This window comes from Micromesistius poutassou (genome assembly GCF_964030765.1).
Source record: "Micromesistius poutassou genome assembly, chromosome: 18".
Lineage (NCBI taxonomy): Eukaryota > Metazoa > Chordata > Actinopteri > Gadiformes > Gadidae > Micromesistius > Micromesistius poutassou.
In genome coordinates, this window is record NC_140288.1 from 7,755,378 (window position 1) to 7,780,622 (window position 25,245).

General features: G+C 47.0%; 1 protein-coding gene across 1 annotated transcript in view; it reads left to right on the forward strand.

Moving 5' to 3' along the window:
- Window positions 1-25,245, forward strand: part of dock4b (dedicator of cytokinesis 4b) — a gene marked incomplete at its 5' end in the record, with an annotated part of 69,153 nt that overhangs the window by 13,065 nt on the left and 30,843 nt on the right. Inside the window, 19 exon segments of the mRNA XM_084483283.1 lie at window positions 2,099-2,205; window positions 4,436-4,589; window positions 6,698-6,795; window positions 7,683-7,766; window positions 8,821-8,921; window positions 10,280-10,361; window positions 11,686-11,856; window positions 13,432-13,624; window positions 15,136-15,272; window positions 18,007-18,082; window positions 18,085-18,119; window positions 18,121-18,141; window positions 19,804-19,902; window positions 21,457-21,551; window positions 22,134-22,209; window positions 22,664-22,764; window positions 23,006-23,064; window positions 23,392-23,540; window positions 24,223-24,308. Of these exon segments, the coding sequence (XP_084339409.1) occupies window positions 2,099-2,205; window positions 4,436-4,589; window positions 6,698-6,795; window positions 7,683-7,766; window positions 8,821-8,921; window positions 10,280-10,361; window positions 11,686-11,856; window positions 13,432-13,624; window positions 15,136-15,272; window positions 18,007-18,082; window positions 18,085-18,119; window positions 18,121-18,141; window positions 19,804-19,902; window positions 21,457-21,551; window positions 22,134-22,209; window positions 22,664-22,764; window positions 23,006-23,064; window positions 23,392-23,540; window positions 24,223-24,308 (1,924 nt within the window).

Consider the following 25,245-nt stretch of genomic DNA (forward strand, 5'->3'; position numbering starts at 1 on the left):
AGTGGGGGGGGGGGGAGGGGGGGGAAGAGAGAGAGAGAGAGAGAGAGAGAGAGAGAGAGAGGACCAGAGAAAGTGCCTCTCAGGGGGGAGATGTGGATAGAATGGAGAGGGAGTCTCATGCAATTATGTTTGGAGATGTGGATGGGAGAACACACACACACACACACACACACACACACACACACACACACACACACACACACTGAAGAACCACAATTAGGCAAATCAGATTTATTGTTATTCTGTCCTGCGTATGTGGCCCTCCCCAACCCCTTATCTTTCACTCAACCTTTTCCCTTACTGTCCTCAGATGAGAGAGAGAGAGAGAGAGAGAGAGAGAGAGAGAGAGAGAGAGAGAGAGAGAGAGAGAGAGAGAGAGAGAGAGAGAGAGAGAGAGAGAGAGAGAGAGAGAGAGAGAGAGAGAGAGAGAGAGAGAGAGAGAGAGAGCTACAAAGTCACTGCTCCATGCGTGTTCCCTCAGACTCATGCTGCACCTCCCCATCCATTCAAATGGAGTTAGTTCCCATAATGGCCCACCCCCCCTCCACATCTATTCTTCCTTCCAGCTCCACAACGAAATGGCCCAATAATGCTCTTCGATTGGACACCATTCCCATTCAGCAGCCCTCCCCTCTACCTCTCTCTGTGTTTCTGTACACACATCTCTCTCTCTCTCTCATATCCCCACTCCCCAATCACCCACCATCGACCCCTCTTCCCTAATAACAAGATGGTGGTGTTATTATCATCCCGTCGCCGTTGAGGCATGGAGAGGCTGACTTAGCGGTGCACTGGTAGCTTTTAAAGGGCCCTGATTGGCTCGGAGGCCGGCCGCCCAGCTCCTCCGTGGACCTCCTGCCCCGAGTGTAATTGGAGTCTTAATTCAGCTCTGTTTGGAATTGTCATGCAAAACAACAAGGGATGGTAGAGGGTTGTGTGTGCGTGTGCCTGTGCCTGTCTGTGTGTGTGCGTGTGTGTGTGTGTGTGTGTGTGATCACATTATTGATTAGACAGAAGTAATCAAAGAGTCCTGGCGCTGAAAGCTGAGTTGCCCAACTATGTCAGAATCCCCAATGTAAACTTTTCATGAGCTTGCATAAATATCCCATACAAACTATAGAAAAATATTAACTTGCTATATTTATATGCAATACTTGAATTATTGTAGTGGCTTAAGACACATTGATTTTATATATATATGTATATGTATTATATAGAAATGATATTACAAATAAATGCTTATACTTTACAACATACTTTCTTATATAGAGACTTCTGCTAAATAATTGGCTAAATAATTGGCCTAATATTGGTTTATTTCCATGCACATGCAACTGCATAGATCAAACTATATTGACACATATATATATATATATATATATGAATGTATATATACATTCACCATGTCACCCAGACAACAGGATTCCAACATTGTTGTATTAAATAAACCCTGGAGACACAACTCAAACAGGAGGTAGAACGGGACGTAAAAACCAAATATTTCATCATTAACATCCTTCCATATTCACAAAAATAACTGTTGACACAATCAGTCTGTGAAGAGAATGGTGATGCCTTGTGTCACTTGCAGGCTCCTTAAATAACTTAAAGAGGAAGTAGAATGAGAAGTCATGCAATCACACTTCCTTAAGTCGAGTTGCATACAGACCGGAGGTGAAGACTGTGACCTCAATCATGGAACAAATCCTTGATCTGCAGAAAATAACATATATTCCTTTAATTTAGTCGAAATACCTACTTAACCCTTAGGTTTTTGTACACATTTCTTTGTTTGTATCCACACCAAAACATTGCTTAGCAATGTTGAACGCAAATTTCAGCTGGCTTAAGTTTGTACGGTGCTCCCAATTCATTCTAATCCATTCTATTCTGCTCTCTTCTACCTCACTTCATTATAACGTCTCAATTGGTGTCCCGCTGTTTAGTGCGCTAAGTCTCTCACAGACAATCACAGATCTTCTGTTCGTCTCTGTGTGACAAACTGCCTGCAGAGTCATTACACAGAGTCTTGTTTCCATGGTGAGTTGCAGTGAATATTGACATCACTTTCCTGTGTATGGATTTCCCCCCCCTCCAGCCAAAGACAAAGGGGAAAAGAAGCTGTTTGGCTACTCCTTCGTCCCCCTGATGCAGGAGGACGGACGGACACTTCCGGACGGCACCCATGAGCTCATCATCCACAAGGTAGGAGGCTGTGTGTGTGTGTGTGTATGTGTGTGCGTGTGTGTGGTAATCAATGACACGCAATCGACTCAATGTGTACTCAATGTGTGTCTCTCCACCTCTATAAATCTCTCTCCCCCTCTATATGACTCTCTCGCCCTCTATAAGTCTCTCTCGCCCTCTATAAGTCTCTCTCCCCATCTATATGTCTCTCTCCCCCTCTATAAGTCTCTCCCCGCCAATCTGTATGTCTCTCTCCCCTGCTGTATGTCTCTGTCACCCATCTTTGGTAATATCCCTAGTAGTTAGGCCTGTGAGTGTGTGTGTGTGTGTGTGTGTGTGTGCGTGTGCAAGTGTGTGTCTGTGTGTATGCCTTTAATACATCTATGTGAGGAACCACAAGCCAAATCGCGATACTGAACATCGAGGAACGACACCCACTCTCACTCGCGGTGTACATGTGTGACTCCAGGTGCATGCTGGGAAATAGGATTATTCACTGTTGATAACGCAGTGTATAAAAAGTAGCACTCCATAGATGCCTGCTAATGTGGGGGCAAATCAAATCATTCCTGTGTCATTATGGTCTGCATAAACCTCACATGAATCAATAAATGTCTGCCACAAGCCTGTGAGTAATGTCCACTCGTGGGCACTGTATGGATTCATTTGAGGAACCACCGGCCAAAATGTATTACACTGCAGCACTACACTACAGATATCCGGGCTTTTAATTTGTACTTTGATTAATTATTTCCCAAACAAATGTTTTATCCAATTTGTCATCTCTGTTTTCCTGTTTCCTCCCCATACACTAATTCAATTTAAGTATATAATTCAGATTCCCTGTTCTGTTCCAGGCAGTGTCTTCCCTTCTTGTCACTTGTCATTATGTACTCAATGTCCTGGTTCGCTTTCAACACAGTGGACAACTCAATAAGGCATTATAAACTGTGCGTCCAGTTCCAGCCACATGTATAATATCTTCTGCACATTAATTATGTTTAATTTGGAAGGACATCGACCGAATACCGGTTAACTTTTGCTGTGTCGTTATTTTTCATATACATATTTGTTGACCGTCGTCAGTTGGCCTTGGTTCGAGTTAAGGTTGCCAGATCTGTTGTCGTGACAACCCCCATTCACCTACGAGTGCCAGTTTTTCGAGGACAACATTGGACGCGGTTCAAAGTGTGTGTCTGTACCCTCTGACGAACAGCGCCGGCCCTTTCCAAAGGGCCATATGGACGTTTCTGGGAGCCCATTGAAACCAGCTTGGCCTATTTATCTCTGCACAACCCCGAAATAGACCCCGAGAAAATCTGTCCAAACCGTGAACAGAATGAAGGGCTCAAATGACCTCCCTCTTTTTTAATAAGCTCGGAATATGAATCACATTCACTACCTCATTAAGAAATCTAATAAATGAATGTAATACATTTTTTGGTTATTGATTTAAGATTGGGGAGAGGGAGGGGGGGGGGTGTGGGTGGTAACAAGCTCATTGAAAACATTTGTTAATTGAATTCTGACTTTAAAACTCGATCACAATGATGGAATTGTTAATGAGACGACTCGATTGCCTGAAGCAAAGCCCACAGATCGTTATGGGTTCACAATCCTTTGTTTTTCCCGCCTCGCCATGTGTTCCCTAATACCCGGCGCCTCGTGTTTAACACCCGCACACCGTTTGAGGCTCAGCTAGGTTCAGAACCACCGTTCAGCCTTTTCCTCTCTCTGTGTTTAGTTGTATATCTTCAACAACATCCTAATTCCACCCTTTACAAGACTGCACAAAGCCTCTTGTTATTTGACTGTGAAGCATATTGTTTTGCTCCAGGCCTTCTATTTCACCACCAGGGGTAATGCTGATAGCGTGGTAATCATCAGCGATTTCTATTATGTTTCCCTACATCATTTAGCCGTTTTCTCTATCTGAGTTCTTTTAAAAAACCGGGTGACGTCGCTAAACCAATCACACAGCGGTTAACGATTTAGGAAACAATGATGACCTGTGTTTGTTTTTTTTAATAGCTACATTAGCAGCTTCCATTCCTATTCCCGTCGAGCCCAGTACCAATCAAACACCATTTAGAAATCAACCCCATGTGTGACCTCACACATGGAAGTGTCAAACCTCGATGTTCGATAGTTGGATCAGTCTACCCAGTCCACTGGGTGGTTCCAGTCCACTAGGTGGGCTGGTTTGTATCCGCTAACCAACCTCCAACCTCTTTGTTTAAAAATGTAGTGCGAGGAGAACGCCAACCTGGGGGAGTGCAGCCGCTACATCAAGCTGCCCTTCTCCAAGACCAACCTGCCAGCCAACAACCAGACCCTCAAGTCCACCAAGGAGTCCTTCTGGATCACCAGCTTCCTGTGCTCCACCAAGCTCACGCAGAACGGTACGCTTCCTGCCCCGGACGGCCACGTCGACGCCTCACGGGCGGCATGTGTCTCAGGAGGTGGAGCGGGTTGGCTGGTAACCGGAAGGTTGCTATTTCGATCCCCGGCTCCTCCTAGCTGAGTGCTGAGGTGTCCCTGAGCGAGACGCCCTCACCCTGACTGCTCCCAATGAGCTGGCTGTCGCCTTGCGTGGTTGTCACCGCCGTCGGTGTGTGAATGTGTGCATGAATGGGGCAATGTTAGGCGACATTGTAAAGCGCTTTGAGTGGCCACTGGTTAGAAAAGCTCTATATAAATGCAGTCCATTTAACATTTACTCAGGAAATAGTTAGGATCCCTCATAATAGTCAATAATCAATGATGATGTACCAGCAGGGATGGATCAGTTCCTTGACGTTTTCACGCCTGCGACCCACCCTTTAGAGGTGTGTTTTGGTCCCAAGACCTACCAAAGAGTTTCAGGGCTTAAACAAGTGATACATGATTGATTCCCTGGCAAGAAGCTGCATTGATTCAAATGTATCTAGTGTATATATTGTTCATCCATACAGTAACCTCCCTCATACTAATGAAATACAAGTGAAACGGAGAAGGCATGTAAGCATGCATAAATAAAAAGAAGATCCACTTGGTCTCCTGCTGTGATACGGTTTACTTTCTTATTGCCACTGATTAAATTAGATCTTGAGAATTGTGAAATATTCAAGTGACATTTATTTGGCTAATAGCTACGCAAGCACACATGGTCTCAGTCCAACCCACAGACAGACAGACACACAGACACACACAGAACACTAACATAGGGTGCACTCACACTAGGCCATCTGTACCGTGCCCGTATGTTTGCCCCCTAAAGTCTAGATCGTTTGGCTAGTGTGAGCACGCCATCCGTACTCAAGTACAGTTAAATTCCGTGGCCTCGGTACACTAGGGAGAGGTGTGCTCAGGCCACGGTACAGATGCTAATGAGCCGACACGCGCACATGCACGGATACACAACCTATATGTACGAGGCAACCGTAAGAGGCAACCGTACTCAGGCCCAGTTGAGATTGCCTAGTGTGAGCACAGGCCAGCGGCACAGTGGGGGGGGGGCAATTGTACTTGAGTACGGTTCAGGGCAACTTTTCCTAGTGTGAGTGCGCCCATAGATTCCACACGCCAGCAGCACATTAACACACACATTAAACCGCACGCACATGGAGTTCAATCACGTCCGGCTCAATCCGTCCGTGATTGTGAACAGACACAGTTTAAGTGGAATCCTGCGAGACGTCTAAAGTAGGGCTTTCTTTATAAACAGTTGTTTTATTCATGAAGCTGTCGAGAGAGGGGAGCCGGAGAATTGCTTCCTTTCCGCTCTGTCCCTTTTGTGTTTGGAAATGTTATCATTTGAACGCGTTTCAGCAGGGACGTTGTGTTTAAAATAATGGGTGTGATGATATTTTTTGACTGTAACGTAACGTTATCGTTCATTTAACAACGTTAAATATATATTTCTGTTGTGTGTGGCCGCCTTTTAGCCGCTTCCTTTGCGTTTCCTTATCTCTGTATTCGTCCATGTCCGTATCCATCTGTCTATGTCACTATGCATGGTTAATATCTCTCTGTATCCTTTCTGTTTTGTTTCTTCTCTCCTTTGCTCTCACATCATCTCTCCTCTTCTCCTCAACTTCTTTCTTTGTCTTCTGTGTGTATTTCCTTTTTCTCCGTCTTCATCACACCTTCACCCACCCCCCCCCCCCATTTTATCTGTCCATTTATCCTCTTCTTTTTTGGGGAGTCAAATGTGGACCTGTGACTCCCTTTTGAGACTTTGAGACTAATTGTGACGGGGGAATAACACAAAATGTACACAAAATAAATCTCTTTTTCTCTCTCTTTTTTTCTCTCTCTCTCTCTCTCTCTCTCTCTCTCTCTCTCTCTCTCTCTTTCTCTCTCTCTCTCTCCCTCCCTGTCTGGCTCTCTTTCTTTTTCTCTGCCTCTCTCGCTTTCTCTTTTTCTCTGCCTCTCTCTCTCTCTCTCTCTCTCTCTCTCTCTCTCTCTCTCTCTCTCTCTCTCTCTCTCTCTCTCCCTGTCTGGCTCTATGTCTCTCCACCCTCTGCAGGTGACATGCTGGACCTGCTAAAGTGGCGAGCCCACCCGGAGCGCATCAACGACAGCCTCTCCAAGCTGAAGGAGATCGATGGCTCGGAGATTGTTAAGGTGGGCTGCCGACACGCACACAAACACACGCATACACACACACACACACACAAACACACACATGCTCACACTGTAAACATGCACACACACACGCACACATACATATACACACACACATACATACACGCACACAAACACACACAAGGGTACTATGAACACACATACAAACAAACGCATACTGTACACACAAACACATACTCTACATACACACAAACACACACAAACGTGCACAGTCACGTGTACACACACATACACACACACAAAAAACACACACACATACACACACTTCAACTGCTTGAATTATAGAGCACTTTCGTCGCCACGCGGCCGATACATTATACAGTGTGTGCTGTCACACTTCCACACACACACACGCGGTGTCATTCCAAGGCAACAGCCACAGCTTGTCGGGTGGACTCAGTCGTCCTGCTCACAGACCTGTCAACACCTCGTCACCCCCCCCCCCCCCAGCACTTAACCACCTCCCCGTCCTCCCCAACCACCCACCCACCCCCCTCCCTGACCTGGGCAGGGTTTAGCGAAAGGCTGTCTGGTGAAAAGGACGATGGTGATGATGATGGCCGTGTGGTCCATAGTATTGATTCCTCCTCTAGCGTCCCGGCGCGCCGCCCTGAGTGCCGGTACACCGGAGAGGTGGTGTTTGTTTTTGTTCGATCCCGGTCATCCGAGTTGCACTTAACCGTGTTTTGAAGTACACCGTTTTCCACCGTTTCCCCCGTCCAGATTGCCCTGAAGCCCACATGAACCGTTATGCTCGTCCGTTCTGATTTCACTCCCTCTCGCTCACCCATCCTCCTCCTCCTTGTCTTCTTTATCACCCTTTCTCCTCTTTCTCACCTCTCTCCCCCCCCCCCTCCAACCTGCAGTTCCTGCAGGACACCCTGGACACTCTGTTTGGCATTCTGGACGAGAGCTCCAAGAGATATGGACTCAAGGTGTTTGATTCGCTGGTGAGTGTATCCAATGCCTCACTAATGCATTGTGTCTGCATTTGCATATCCAATATCCTGTGATGTGTGTGTCTGTGGGGGGGGGGGGGTGAGAGTGTGTGAGTGTGAGAGATTTTCTCAGAGAGAAAGTGTGAGATCTTTCATGTGTGTGTGTGTGTGTGAGAAAGTGTGAGCGTGCAAGGTTGTGTGTGTGAGTTAGTGTGAGGTCGTTGGTGTGGGTGTTTCTGTGTGTGTGTGTGTGTGTGTGTGTGTTTGATACATTGTGTGTGTGGGTGAGAGAGAGAGAGAGTGTGCATGTATATGTGAGAGAGAGAGAGCGAGATCATTTGTGTTTGTGAAAGTGTGTGGTTGCTTGTGTGTGCCTGTCTAGGGCGCACACACACATAACCACCTACTGTCGGAGCTTCTCGTATGACCCGAGGACCGGCCTCAAAGCTCGATGAACCAATCTGTACAAGTCACGCAACACTGCACTGATGGACTGAGACCAGCCATCGATCTCACACACACACACACACACACACACACACACACACACACACACACACACACACACACACACACACACACACACACACACACACACACACACACACACACACACACACACACACACACACACGCACGCACGCACGCACGCACACACACAGGCGGTGTGTTCAAACTCCCGCCGTCTGAACAAGAGTGTCTTGGGTCTGTAGTGAATTTCCCAACAGACAGCGTTGTTGAACAAACTGTCGTATGATCAAAACAACGCAACCGTATTAATTGGGAATTATTTTCGTCGTGAGCCGAGAGAGTCAAATTTTAAACGTGGCTTCAAACAAACAGCCGTTTCATAAAAAACATCCCTGCTTCTCTGAGTACTTTATTGCAAATCGCTACAACATCTGATTTGGCATTATGGTTAAACTCAATAAGCTTTCTCATTTGGAAAATCAGAGTACCGATGCTTGATACCGTTTCTTTTCTGTTTTACACAAACAACCTAGATTGTCACCAATTCAATAAAAGGTGGATGATGATTTGTAATCCTAACGTTTCTTTTCTCCAGGTGCACATCATCAACCTTCTCCAGGACAGCAAGTTCCAGCATTTCAAACCCGTCATGGACACCTACATTGAGAGCCACTTCGCCGGAGCGCTGTCCTACAGGTAGATCAGTACCAGATCCACGACATTAAGGAGCAGGTGGGGGCTAAGGGCCCTTTTTGAGGGCGACCGGTTAAGGCTCTGTTATGGTTCCACGTCGAAGCAACGCAAGGGGGGTATACGGACCCCTTACGTCCGTGCGGACCCTCCTTGCGTCCACTGCGAGGGGCCTGACGTGCGCCTCCCAAAAATTGTAACCTTGCGTCGAGGCGACGCAGCAGCAAGGGCCGTGATTGGTCCGCTCACTAAAACCCGACGCAGAACCAAAACCAAATCAGAACTGCGTCGAAAGCGACTGCGAAGTGGAACCATAAGCGAGGCTTAAAGGCTTGGAAGGCAAACGCGGCCAGCCGGTAGCCCGTCCCGCCTCGTCCGGAGTCACTCCCCCGGGGTGATAACCTACGGAGAACGGCGCGCGGGGGGGAGATGATGGCGGGCTATAGGTGAGAGGAAACGACGACGACGAGGAAGCCGAATCACTTTCCATGTGACGCGGAAGCGGTGACGCCGGGGGAAACCGCGGGGCGCCGTGTCAAATCGAGGGCGAGCATTCAGGCGGAGACGTCGCCCACTCACCCCAAAGAAGAAACGGGGGTTGACAGCCAGGTCACATGTGCCCCCCGCCCCCCCCCTCACACACACTCTGCCCCCTCCCTCTCCCTGCCCAACCAGGCAAGAACGTGTTGGAAATGAAACGGAGGAGGAGGGGGGGGGGGGTGAATGTGTTACATCAACACATCAGGTTCAGACGGCACGGTCATGTGACCACTTGTAATCCGCCTCCCTCGTGGGTCACTGACGTGTTGTGTTATGATTGTGGCTCCGCCGTGTGTTGATTGCCTTTTAGTGTTCGCTTAGTTACCGCGCGTGTGTGGGGGACACGTGCAGATGTTCCTCTGGGATATTAGCTCTTACCTAAGCCCCCTTTCGAGGTTTCCCCCCCCCCCCCGTGTAAATGATTGTGTGGGCAGAATTCATGAGTGGTTTTTGTATCGGAGGAGACGTTTCGGTTCAGACGAGCTATGGAGTCGTTTCCTTCTGCTCCCCCTAAGCACCAATTTCCCTGCTGAGAAATTAACATGGACAAGGGGCGATGGGTAATGTCATTTTGGAGCCGGCCGGCGGGTGAAGTGAGTTTGTTTGGTCAATTGGATGCACCATGGCGCCCCCTGGTGGTGAACAATTTAATTGTTTCCCAACGGCACATTCACTGCTTCCTTCGTTGTTATCCTCAAAAATGCAGGTGTATACACACACACGCCTGCACACACACACACTCACACACACACACACACACACATGCAGAGGTCAGGTCAGCTGCTGTAGATCTAAAGGTGTGCGTTTGTGTGTGTGTTACCCAGGGACCTGATCAAAGTGCTGAAGTGGTATGTGGATCGCATCGTCGAAGCAGAGCATCAGGACCACATCCAGCAGGTGTTAAAGGTAAGGGCACACACACACACGCACACACACACAGGCACACAGGCACACACACATGCACATGCACGTGCACACAAACTCAAATAAGCAATACGTTGAGATCATGATCGCTACTGTACTAGGGGAGTTCATAATAAATTAATAAAGACTGCGTGTAGACAAACAAACCAAAACAACAAACCACCGACCCCATCACGACAAATCTTTATTACAGTCGTCAGCCGCGGGCACCGACACTCTTTTGTTCCCGCTCGTTATTCCCCCTCTCTCTCTAAATGTATTATTCAATAATTCCATCTTCATACCAGGAAATGCCTTTTGCCTCCAGTGTTTGCTTTCACATGACATCACTTTAACGGCTCGTTCCCATTGGCTCTCTGGGAAACCCCCATACATTATATATATATATGTCATCTTATAGACATCATTCATAGCGTGCTGAACATGTGAATGCATCTCTTTTCCTGCAGTGCATGCATGAAGCAGTCCACCTCAGTTCTTTAGATAGATATAGATATATATATATATATATATATATATATATATATATATATATATATATATATATATATATATTGTGAGAGCAGTCTATAGCTTTAGGTTGTTTCCTTCAATATAAACTTGAAAGGCCGTACATTTTCATATCCATATTGAGTGGGTTTCTGCCCTCAGCCAGTTATAATATGATTATAATGGTATGCCATGGGGTGGAAACTTAATTGAGTGCAAACATTCCGGGATCAATCCCATCGACTCTGCAGTGTTAATGTCTAGCTCAGCCTGTTGAGCTACACAGGACCAGAACGAATGGAACCAAATCACCAGTATCCAAAGTGATTTACACGTTAATCCAGATACATGTGATTAATGAGCAGGTAGGGAGAGATGATCTGTGCTCAACGATGGCTGCTGACTGACATCTGACTGCAAGACATGACGGATCAATCCCAGAACATTCACGCCTTTGTCCACCTTCTTTTAAGCCAGGGCCCAGTAGTGCGTGGCCCTCAGCCTTGGAGGCCCCCTTAGACTTACACTCATTAGCCTCAATATATGCACAGGCCTTTAATCGACTAATTAGCATTCTTCTCAACATTAAGTCGTTATTCCGTTTTTAATTAGCGATGGGGGTTGAAGTGATTTGTCGCATGCAAATTCGGCGGTCTGATGGCTCGACGAGTTTGTGGCGCACACATCTAGAAAAACACGCGTGGCGTGGTTTCAAACAGAACAGAAACATAAATCGCAGTGGTTTGGCTTTCTCACACTACACTGCACCCTCCGTGCCCCCTGTGCCATGTTAACCCCCTGGTGTGGTGTCGTCCAGGCCAGCGAGTACATCTTCAAGTACATCATCCAGTCCCGCCGCCTCTACTCGCTCGCCACCGGCGGGCAGAACGAGGACGAGTTCCGGATCTGCGTCCACGAGCTCTTCATGTCCATCCGCTTCTTCCTGTCCCAGGAGAACAAGGCCGCCTGCCCGGTCACGCAGACACAGGTGTGTGTGTGTGTGTGTGTGTGTGTGTGTGTGTCTTTGCATCGACACCCAATGCGTTTCATTATGAAAGTCCGGTGATGTGTCTATACATGAGAAAATATCTGTGTGTTTGTGTGGGTATGCGTTATGTGTCCATGTCAGTGTGTGTGTGTGTGGGGGTCTTTGCATTGACACCCCATGTGTTTCATTATAAAAGTCCACTGAATGTGTGCATACATGAGAAAATGTGTGTGTGTGAGTGTGTTTGCGCGCGTCTGCTCCTCTGTATGTATGTGTAGGATTGCATCTGTCATCTGGTGTCATTCCCTCCCGGTGTGAGTGTGCCTGTCCTGACTCACACAGTAGTTGACTACGGTGGCCTCCCTCCAGCTCTGTAATGGAGCTGTGATTGGTGGGACATTGTTACTAATTTGATTTCACACTGCTCCCGGTGTCTGGGAGTGTGAGTTGAATGTATTTATTTCTCCTGAGGGGGTCTCCCCATAGACCCATCCCACTGGTTCACCGCAGGACTAAAGTACATCAGTCAAACACCAACCCGTGTCTGTTTGCATTACACAGCCTGCGTGTGTGTTTTGTGTGTGTGTCCGTTTATGTGCCCTTGTGGATTTTGTGTTGGTTTATGCCCTTTAGTGTGTGTGATGTGTGTGTGGGTGGGAAAATAGTCATTTTACATGTCGTTTTTGCCTTGAAACAATTGGATGTGATATTTTACTATCAAATCCTCTTCTCAGATACACTTCATCTAATTGAGTTGTTTATCTTTGATTTCACACTAGTCTATGAGAAATCCGATGTTTCTCTCGGGTTACGACTGTGGTGGTATTCAACCGCCCCTTCTCCGTCCTATGTGATCCCTATTCTCCGGGGAACAATAGCTGGGGGCGGATGCAGGTCAAATCAGTAATCCTGGATAATCTGTTCCCTGTAGGCCCACACTCAGTGAATCTCCCCCATACAGGAATATGGAGGATATTAAGTAATCTCTCTTTTTTACACACAAAGAGATACTGTAAAACACTGTTTTATAAATATATATAAAATGTGCACACTCGCAAAGGCAGGACGTTGTTGAGTTTATTAGTTTAGTTTTTCTTGGGTGTGGTCTTATTTCAGACAAATGACAAAAATAATGGGCTTGTTTTAATGTACATATCTCTCTTGCATAACTGAAAACGAACCAGCAGAGAGACATTCGGACTATACTGTATTCAGACGGCATTTTTTGCAATCCAGCTATTCGCTGTAATCCCCATAATCTCAGACCACAGTGCACCAAATCTGGTTTATGTAAATATTTAGTATTATTGTCCCAACTGGTCCCTGGCACAGATTGCATTGTTTCCTCAACAATAACCGTACGCTTCACAGGGAATTCAATAATCAACCCAAATAACCAAACGTGTGTATTTCTCAGGCTGAGATGATTCAAATGTTCCTTTTTATATTTGATTCAGGAGTCATGTGCCTTGGACTTCTGTCACCCATGCATTTTTCTCCAAACAAAACACAAGCAAAAAAAATCCAAATACATAATTTAACCGCTAAATCCTGTTCCTCCTTGCCTCTGGCCAGGCGGTGTTCCTGCGGACTTTTCCCGCCATCTACGGGGAGCTGCTGAAGATCTTCACGGTGCGCGAGGTGGCCGGCTTCGTCCGTGAGACTCTGGCCAGCCTGCCCACCACCGCTCAGTCAGAGTGCCCCCTAGAGGCCGTCAAGCTGCAGTGCATCGCCAAGACGGTGGAGAGCCAGCTGTACACCAACCTGGGTGAGCAGAGTCCCTCGTCGCAGGCACCCCCATGTGTGGTGACGGGAGCTTGGAATCTGATCAAAACAACAACTTTATAAAACGTTTTTCAGAGAAATTCATAGAACGGTTCTGTTTTGGAAATACGATTTTGTTTTTTTTGAATGGGTCTGTTCCTCTTTAAATATCTTTTGTTTTTCGTTTTTTGTTCCTTGGATGGGTTTGGAAGCTGATAGTGACACTATGTTCAGACACACACGTTGAAGAGCCACTGGCAGTTACAATTTGTACAGACACACGCTATAGAACAAGACCCGGGCAGCGGCACAGACTCTGTACAAACGTATTTGTTAAAAAGCAGACCCAGGCAGTGTCTCCATGTACGGACACACTCACTACAGAACAAGAACGATGCTCAGATTAAAACAAACTTAATGATGACCTCCAGAGATTGGCCAGTGGTCGGCACCCCATGTCGAACGATAATCTAATCTAGGATTAATAGCCCATAGTAGTGTGATTAATATCGTCCATAGCCCACTACACATGTGTACACCAAAGCATCTGCTGAGTGACTAAATAGAAAACACTTTAATAAAAGCATTATGCGTACGGAGTGTAGCATAAACACTCCTGGTGGAACAAAGCAGAATCCACTTAGCCAAGCCTAACATGTTGCAGAGTGCACAGGAGCCCATTCGTCACACCGCTTCGTGCTAGGGCCCGCACTCTCATTCCCCGCACGTTTACCGCCTTCCGTGGCGAATCAGCCCCCGCCTGCGTTGTTGTTTAATGGGATTGTTAGTTCATTAATAAAGATTGCATGCTTAGGCGAATTACAGCCCCACCCCTCGAATGACAGCGCCTGGTGTGGATCATCCCTCTGTCACCCATAGGTGTGTGGTTAATTAATGATGTGCACCTATGGGTGTCGGGGCAGCATTGCACAGCGGCAGCTGAACAGCGTTCTGTGCAAACGTCTCTGCTCATTAATAACAGAGCTGCTGTTGTTGACGGGCAGATACATTTGCATAATCTTTTTTTCTTTGTGTGTGTACGTGATACATTATGTAATTGTCTGTTCCTGTGTGTGTGTGTGTGTGTATGTGTGATACGTCTTGTTTTTTTGTGTGTGTTTGTGTGTGTGTGTGTGTGACGCCTCTCCCCCTGTGTGTGTGTGTGTGTGTGTGTGTGTGTGTGTGTGTGTGTGTGTATGTGTATGTGTCTCCTCTCCCCCTGTGTGTGTATGTGTGTTTGTGTGTGTGTGTGTGTGTGTGTGTGTGTGACTCCTCTCCCCCTCTGTGTGTGTGTGTGTGTGTATGTGTGTGTGTGTGTCTCCTCTCCCCCTGTGTGTGTGTGTGTGTGTGTGTGTGTGTGTGTGTGTGTGACTCCTCTCCCCCTGTGTGTGTGTGTGTGTGTGTGTGTGTGTGTGTATGTGTGTGTGTCTCCTCACCCCCTGCGTGTGTGTGTGCGTGTGTGTGTGTCACGCCTCTCCCCCTGTGTGTGCGTGCGTGCGTGCGTCCGTCCTCCAGAGTCGCGGTGCATCCTGGTCCCCGTGGTCCTGCGCCTGCTGCAGGCCCACATGCAGGAGCAGCGGGAGCTGGTGATGTGCGCCCGCATCCTCACCTCCATGCTGTCGCTCATCAAGAAGGAGGAGACTGGCACGCCCGTGAGTCCTCCCCCTGGCTGGCTAGCCACTGACGCTAGCTGGCGGGGCTAGCCACTGACGCTAGCCGGTGGGGCTAGCCACTGACGCTAGCTGGCGGGGCTAGCCACTGACGCTAGCTGGTGGGGTTAGCCACTGACGCTAGCTGGTGGGGCTAGCTGGTGGGGCTAGCCGGTGTAGTGGTGCTAGCTGGTGTCGTGGTACTAGCAGATAGGGCTAGCTGGTGTACTGGTGCTAGCTCGTGGGACTAGCTTGTATTATGGCGCTAGCAGGAAAGGCTAGCGGCAGCTGGTGTAGTCGTGCTAGCTGGCGAGGCTAGCTGGTGCAATGGTGCTAGGTGGGAGGGATAGCTGGTGTAAGGGCGCTAGCAGATAGGGCTAGCTGGTGTAGTGGTGTTAGATGGTGTGATGGTGCTGGCTCGCTGGCCCCAATGCGACCGGATTTAAAACGGCACAGGTTAACTTTTTCTACAGTAGCTTTATTCCATTAAAAACATCTGAACTGCAAAGTTCTCAAAAATAGGATCTGTACCTGTAGTCACAACTCAAGCCACTAGAGTGTGCTAGTGAGACAATGTACATAGTGCAGGTTTAAGGTGTTAGATAGATTAGATAGAACTTAACTTAAGTACAGGACAGCAGTAGGAAAAAAAGAGATACAAATTGAAACAATAACGGAAGGAAAATGTACAGAATATTTGTACACAATCAGTGTAGTAGTAGTACTAATAAAAAGTCAACATTATCCAATATCCACAGTAGAGACAGTTTAGAGTAGGCTTACTGTATTCATCCTGACACTGTTATCCGTCATTTGCTGATTGATGGCACAAGAAAGTCACATTGAGTTGACCGTTTCAATATAGCATAGTCATTCAGTTCCTTTTTAAAGGTCAAAGTGTGATACACTCATTTTTTAATACTGTCGTCTTTTTATTATACTACTTTTAGTAGTATAAGTGCCCTTGCCAAAGTAGTCCTGAAAAAAGCCTGTGTGTGCTTGTGTGTAGGTTTGTGTGACAATATCTTACTTGGCATCTTTACCAATAGCTGTACCTCAAGTGACCCCCACACACACACACACACACACACACACACACACACACACACACACACACACACACACACACACACACACACACACAGATTGAGATTGTCACCCTATGTAAGGGAAAGTGACTGCAGGAGAAACTCCAGCGCAAGACTCAGACACGGTTCCATTATCACTCTATCTAGCTCCTGTCTGGCTCCTGCCTTGTTTGGGACACACACACACACACACACACACACACACACACACATACTCGCACACACAAACACACGCATGCACACACGCACGCACGCACACACACATACACACACACACACACACACACACACACACACACACACACAAACATCTACAAACACACACACACACACACACACACACACACACGCAAACAAACCTCTACACACACACACACACACACACACACACACACACAACCTCTACACACATACACACACACACAGACATAAACCTCTATACACACACACACACACACACACACACACACAGACACACACAGACACACGCAGACAAAATCCTTTACTTACCCCCCTAACCTACACTCTGCTTCCAAAGCTTTCCCAAGCTCAGTTTAAGCCCTAATTGAGCTCACAGCAAATCGCATTCACATTTATAGAGTAATTTACAAATGATTTTCCTCCCCATTGTTTTATTATAATTATTAGGAATTACTGTAATTTCCTCTAAATTAAATGTCTCATCATGATCATGTCATTAGTCCCCCTAGGACAGTCTGCTGATTTTCATATCAGTATTACTATTATATATTAATATTATTCAGCGTTTTTAAAATCAGATTCAATTCATAAATGATCATTATGATTCCCTTGATGAAGAGCCAATTTCACCCTAAATGAACTCGTTAGCCCCCTGCTGACAATGACATCACTGGAGACCTGTCGAGGGAAGAAAGGATACGTCGCTGTGTGGTTATTCTACATCTCTCTGTGGTAACAAGTCTAACACCCCAGACCCTTTATGATCTTCATTAAAGTCACTCTCTTTGCCCTCACTGGTAAAGCTCCCTTGGGCGACATCATGAGTTGTCCATTTTAGTTTGGGCTGAGGGGAAGAGAACCTTGCTTCGTCACCGTGGTTTCCAAGCCATTATTTATATTGAATAGTTAATAAATACAAAGAAAGGTATTGAAATGTTGAGCTGTGAGTCTAAACAAATCGTTCGCCGCGGTACTTGGTAGCAGTCTAAGCGACATTATCCCATAAACGGATTTGACTGGTAAAGAAATACCCTCTTTTCTTTTTCATCCAAACCTAAACCTTTAAGCCTCCCACACCCAATTGAATCCCTAGCTGAGTTCTTAAAAATGTGCCAATGATTGAAATACATCGCCACGTGTTGAGTTTTACTTTGTTACTATTATTAAAAAGTATAATAGTTTACTACTACTATTAATTATGATAATAATGTAACACTTTCTAACGCTATCAACCTGCAATTTCAAAGTGCCTCACAAGTATAAACAACACGACAAGACCCAAAAGATTTAACCAAAAGCAATCAGAGTAATCAGAGAAACATTTGAGAGCCCGATCCAGGACAACAAGATACATGACACACGACCGGACCCAGAGAGGGCAGACTGTTTGTGTGTGTGCACCCAGCGGTGGGCGCGCGCGTGTCTCACGATGGGCGCGTTGGTTCCAGGAGCCGGTGATGTCTGAGGAGGTGGAGCTCATCGTGGACAGCCTGCTGGGGGTGCTGCTGCGCACCATCCTGGAGATCACAACAGACCCCAGCCCGCCGGACCCTCCCTCCGGGCTGCAGTTTCAGGACGTCACCGTAAGTGTGTGGTGTGTGTGTGTGTGTGTGTTTGTGTGTGTGTGTGTCTGTGTCTGTGTCTGTGTGTCTGTGTCAATATATGGATATGGATATGTTGTTTATCAGGAGAATATCAGGACTTACACGTATGTCTGAAAGCAGCTAATGTGTGTGTGTCAATGTGTCTGTGTGTGTGTCAATGTGTCATTGTGGCTATGTGTGTGTCAAATATTTTTCTCTCATGCATGCAGGACTCAAAATTGGTTTTGGGACTTGACAGAGTGCACAGTAGTAATTATGCTTATTGAATGGAGCTGCCTCTGTGGCAACCCAACAATTAATCTGCCGTTATTCACACTGACTGTAAAACAGGTAGGGGAGATCATCATAGTTAGGATTATGAGGAACATTATCATAATGGTTCTCCCCTTTGGATTTGTGGAGGAGCGTGGCTCAGGGCGATTTGTGCAACAAATGGCAACAATAAGCATGTTGTTTAATTGTTATCCTTGAACTCTTTGCACATCTAGATGTCTAAATGTGCGCAAACAGACTAATTTAAGGCTGTGACACCAAGATAACACAGAGACGCACTCGGGAAATTTGAGAAGATTACACAGAAAACGATGCAGATGAAAAAGATGTCAGTGTTGTCAATGCTTATAATGAACACAGCAATGTGGACCTTATCAATGGCTTTATATGTGTGTATCTCTATCTCTCTCCCTTTCTTGTTCCCTTTGACTCAATGTATTCTCTCCCTCTGTCTCCCCTGATTTCTTTCTCCCTCTTCTTCCCTCTGTCCTCCCCTATGTCTCTCTCTATCCTCCCTATGACTCTCGCCCTGCGTCTCCCCTATGTCTCTCTCCCTCTCTCTCCCTCTGTCTCTGCTATGTCTCTCCCTCTCTCTCCCTCTGTCTCTGCTATGTCTCTCTCCCTCTCTCTCCCTCTGTCTCCGCTATTTCTCTCTCCCTCTTTCTTCTCCATCTCCCTCTGTCTCCCCTGTGCCTCTTACCCTCCCTCTCTCCCTCCGTCTTTGTCTCTCCCTCTCTCTCCCTCCGTCTCCCCTATGCTTCTCGCCCTCCCTCTCTCCCCCCCTCTCTGTCTCTCTCCCTCTCTCTTCCCTATGCCTCTCGCCCTCCCTCTCTCCCCCCTCTGTCTCTCTCCCTCTCTCTCCCTCTCTCTTCCCTATGCCTCTCGCCCTCCCTCTCCCCCCCCCTATGTCTCTCTCCCTCTATCTCCCTCTCTCTTCCCTTTGCCTCTCGCCCTCCCTCTCTCCCCCCCTCTCTGTCTCTCTCCCTCTCTCTCCCTCTCTCTTCCCTTTGCCTCTCGCCCTCCCTCTCTCCCCCCCTCTCTGTCTCTCTCCCTCTCTCTTCCCTTTGCCTCTTGCTCTCCCTCTCTCCCCCCCTCTCTGTCTCTCTCTCCCTCTCTCTTCCCTATGCCTCTCACCCTCCCTCTCCCCCCCCTCTGTCTCTCTCCCTCTATCTCTCTCTCTCTTCCCTATGCTTCTCGCCCTCCCTCTCTCCCCCCCTCTCTGTCTCTCTCCCTCTCTCTCCCTCTCTCTTCCCTTTGCCTCTCGCCCTCCCTCTCTCCCCCCCTCTCTGTCTCTCTCCCTCTCTCTCCCTCTCTCTTCCCTTTGCCTCTCGCCCTCCCTCTCTCCCTCCCTCTCTGTCTCTCTCCCAGGGGGAGTTTGTGGGCTGTCTGCTGGCCCTGCTCAGGGAGATGAGTGACCGACATTACCAGCAGCTGCTGCAGTCCTTCACCAGCAAGGAGGACCTACGGGTACACACACACACACACACACACGGACGCATACACACACACGCACGCATGCATACACGGACGCACGCACACGCACACACACACACACGCACGCACGCATACACGGACGCACGCACGCACGCATACACGGACGCACGCACACACACACACACACACACTCTGAGACACACGCACACACACACAGAGACACACACACACACACACACACACACAGAGAAACACGCACAAACACGGAGACACACACACGTGCATGAACACACAGAAACACACACACACACACACACACACACACACACACACACACACAGAAACACACACATAGACACACACGGAGACACACACACACACACACACGGAGACACACACAAACACAGATGCACACACACGCACACACACAAAGCTACATCTGTTGTCTGTTTATCCATTATGTTTTCTCCTCTTATGCATCATGTTTCCACCTGTCACATTATGGTGTTCTCTGCACCTTTTGCTCACTCTCTTACATTAATATCTCTCTCTCTCTCTCTTCCCCTTCGTTCTCTCTCTCTCTCTCTCTCTCTCTGCCTCATCACTCCCAGCTATGTGGTATATCTGTGCGTCTGGGCTTGCATACTAACAAATCATTGTATCGAAGGACATGGGAGGACAAGGATTCTGGGTTCAAAAAAAAGGCCACACGTTCTACCTGCAGGCATCCTGACGCCCCTAACCCCTACCTGATCCTCAATGACCAAATTCTTGGACAGACGGGTCTTTCTAATGACTAGCATGGCTCGAAAATAGTAGATTCTAGCCGTAGATATTTCTGCAGGAGTAGTGAGGACATGGAGGGGAGGGAGGGGTGGCAAAGAAAGGGAAATAAATCAAGGTTAATGCAGTCACAGGTTCACCCAAGATGGAATGAATACATTAATGCTGAGAGCTGGACTGCGGGGGGGGGGGGGGGAGAGAGAGAGAGGAGGGGGGTCTTCCAGTCGGCAGGGGGTCTAGGGGCTGTATATCATTAAATAGCAGCAGATAACCTTCTCAGTGGTATTAAGGGCTTATTAGTATGAGGCTGGGCTCACTCCATGCTGATATGTGGTGCTCTAAGGAGAGAGAGAGAGAGAGAGAGGGAGGGAGAGGGAGAGAGAGAGCACTTTAATGAACTGCCCTGGGGCGTAAAGAGATGTTGGAGTTGGTTTTTCCTCTTTGGCTGAGAATTGATCGTTACTGGATATGAAAATGTATATAAAGATATGAAATATGCTCCTCAGGGTGACTTTATAAGTGAAAGTTTCCCAACTACCTTGAAGTGTGAACCCCCTCTTTGGATCATCTGATGTGCTTATGGTGTCCTGTGTGACATGACGTTGATTCGGTTGTGGAACAGAACAATGAATGTGGAACAGATAGACATTTTGAGACCCAACAACGTGCCCGAATAGGTTTGAACCCCTGCTTTAGGCCATGTGTCAAACAGAGTAGCAACCTACCTCCTAATTGTTTATCTGCTTTGAGATGGATTTTGTAATCGCCACGAGTCTCGTCTTGAAGTGTGTTTTTGTATTCCAGGACTTCCTTCTACAAATCTTCACCGTGTTCAGGATTCTGATTCGCCCAGAGATGTTTCCCAAAGACTGGACTGTGATGCGATTGGTCACCAACAAGTATGTCTGTTTGCTAATTTGTTAATCTCTGGTTTGTTTTCTTCTTCTCTCCCGGGATTAAAAAAAACAGATTCATTTGTCACTTCTGGTCCACTTCTCATTATGCAGCAAGTAAACAAAATCCAAATTAAATTGCTTGTATGTTTGTTTTGTGCATGGATGATGGATTTCTGCCTGAAGGAAAATGGCACCTCACTATACCTACCCCCCATTAATCTCTCTCACTCTCTGTGCATCTCTCTCTATCTGTCTCTGTATCTCTCTATCTGTCTCTGTATCTCTTTATCTGTCTCTGTATTTCTATCTCTCTGTCTCTGCATCTCTATCTGTCTCTGTCTCTGTATCTCTCTGTCTCTGTCTCTGTATCTCTCTGTCTCTGTCTGTATCTCTATCTCTGTATCTCTCTCTCCCTGCATCTCTCCCTGCATCTCTCTATCCGTCTGTCTGTCTGACTCTCTCTGTCTAACTATCCCTCATTAATCTCTCTCACTCTCTCTATCTCTCTCTGTATCTCTCTGTCTGTCTCTGTATCTCTCTGTATCTGTCTCTACTTCTCTCTACCTCTCTCCTTTCCTCTTCCAGTGTCATCATCACAACGGTGCTTTATCTGTCTGATGCACTGAGAAAGAACTTCCTCAATGACAAGTTTGACTACAAAGTAAGTTGTGTGTCTGTGTGTGTGTGTGTGTGTGTGTGTGTGTGTGTGTCTGTGTGTGTGCAACCCAGCCATGCACACATATAGACATAAAAACAGCTGTAGCCACAAGAACTTAAGGATACGGAACGCCTTGTATTCCCACTGGGACGTTCCCATAGCTGAAACACTTCCAAAAGCAACGCGACTAAGCCAAACAGGAAAGTGTTTGCTCAGTGCTAACTGTATAGGTTAAGTGTGGAGTGTGGATGGTTGGCGGCTGGTTTAAGCAGCGTCAACCTGATTTAGGCCAGGTGAGGCTGGGTTAAGAAGCCTCAACCTGACTCAGACCAGGTGAGGCTATTTCAACCGACCATCTATCACCCACACTCCACAGTAAGGTATAAGCTCATCGTTTACAGTACCTGTTTGAGGGAATATGGATTTAGAATAGTGAATAATTGTGTGTGTTTTCCAGGTGTGGGACTCGTATTTCTACCTGTCTGTGATCTTCATCAACCAGCCCTGTCTCCAGCTGGAGTCCTTCTCCCCCTCCAAGAGAAAGAGGATCCTGGAGAAGTGAGAGAATACACACAGAGTGCACACGCACACATACAAGCACACACACACACGCACACACACACACAAGCACACAAGCACACACACACACACACACACACACAACTTCACTTAAATCAGATAAGCATTGACTGCTGAACCCCTGAGGGGGGTGTGTGTGTGACGCTCTCTCAGGGCGTTCCTCCCACACCCACACATCCACATGTTAAACATCTGTCTGTCCTGCCACTTGTCGCCGTAGATACGGGGACATGAGGGTGATGATGGGTTGTGAGATCTTCAGCATGTGGCAGAATTTAGGTAAGAGGGAAACCAAGTCTTGTGAATGCATGACACCAGCCTAAATATGTATATTATTTTTTTATTCACGTTGTATAAATAGCTTTAAATCTACTGGGTGGTTGTTGATGAAAAAAAATAGAAAGCAGTTGAAATAGCTTTGATTATTAGATATTTTTTGTCACCACACCTTCTTTAGCAAATTGTGTTCTTGTCTGCATTGCGAGTGTCTCATTAATTCATTATTAATTAGTCATTCAATACTATCGGTCCTGTGGTTCACCCCCCACTCTCCTCCCCCCACCCCCCACTCTCCTCCCCCCCCCCCCCCCCCCCCCACCCCCCCAGGGGAGCACAAGCTGAACTTCATCCCGGCCATGATCGGCCCGTTCCTGGAGGTCACCCTGGTCCCGCAGCCCGACCTCCGCAACGTCATGATCCCCATCTTCCACGACATGATGGACTGGGAGCAGCGCCGCAGCGGGAACTTCAAGCAGGTGATCCCGTTAGCGCGATGGAGACCCCCACGAGGATCCCCCCCCCCCCAGGGTTAGAGTAATGCACTTGGGTCCCAACCACCCTGGTGGGTTCCGACCAATCAGCAGCCTCTGAGGAACTATGTGAGCCACATGTTTCGTGATGGACAGATGGTTCATCCAATCATCTGCCAAGTCTTTTTTTAAAAGTGCCTGCCCCTATCCAAACTGTTGCCAAGGATGGGTTCCCAGATGGTTGTGTGTAACAAACCATCTGGCGCATCCGGTTCAATTACTCCCCATGGAATTGCGGGCACGACCGGCATGAGATATGAATGTGTTCATTTGGCATATATATTATTAATATTTATAAATCGTGTCTATAACATTTTATTAGCATTTATTTGTGTTCGATTCATTACTGGTATGCGGAACCAGTTTATTTATGTTTAATCACATGGCGATACAGCGTCTCCTAGTGGCCAACGGTGGTAACTGCAAGAATAAATAAATACTCTTAGATATACGAATGCATAATCCCCTTAGTCAACGGTTAGCAACGCTCTTCTTGGCTTCCCATGGCCAGCGTCTGTTTACGATCGTCATCACCATCACCATCATCATCATCATCATCATCATCATCATCATCATCATCATCCTGCTCTCTTCTGAGTGTTTTCCCCCATCTGCCGGCTGCTGACAGGTGGAGGCCAAGCTGATTGACAAGCTGGACAGCCTGATGTCTGAGGGGAAGGGCGACGAGACGTACAGGGAGCTCTTCAACAGCATGTGAGTCTCCGCTGCGCGGGGGGGGGGTTGATTAATATAATCAATCATATTAATTAATCAAATTCAATAATATTACATATACTTATATTTGTATATATATATATATAGAGAGAGAGAGAGAGAGAGAGAGAGAGAGAGAGAGAGAGAGAGAGAGAGAGCACTAAATAGATATAATATCAGTAATTTGTATTATGTATGAAAGCTTTAGCAGTGGCGTCTTACGCTACTGTGAGTGACAGTCTTAGCACGCTTAAGTGGTAGCATAAAAGGGAGAAAGAACCAAGAACATAAGACACACACACGCTGTCATTCATATCGGAGAAATTCCACAACAGAGGACATGGGGTTTGTTGGATCTAACCGGGCGTGTTAGCGTTTATGATCACGTCAAACAAAACGTGATTAAGGAGCCTACTCAAATGACCTACTCAAATCCCAAAGTGCTTCATGACCATTTTGCCCCTGTGACTGAGGACAAAAAAAAACTAAAAACTAAATGAATGGATGCCCCCATCTAGAGACTAAGCAATGGCGGGTCAGAGGAGGACTCACACTGAGTCCCCGACACACAGCTCATAAATGAATAAAGGATGTCATGTGGTAATGAGGCTGTGCGCTCACCAAGGACTAAGAATAGTTCCATCACAGCGTGCAGGTGATGTAAGCCCCTCCTGCTGCCAGTCAGCCTGACTCTGATTGCATTGATTAACGGTGACCTATTGTGTTGCTCGGGTGACATCTGGCTCAGGGACTTATGTGGGTGGGTCATTAACGTTTCTATACTCAGTTAGTACGTTTAATCCAACGTGACTTTTTGCAGGTGAGGCCGAGGATGATCAGAGCCTTATGGGTAATGGAGGTCAAAACAGCGTCATAGCCACACGTTATAAATAAGGAATAACAGCTAGCTTTTATTGAGCTGAACAGAAGAACGTTT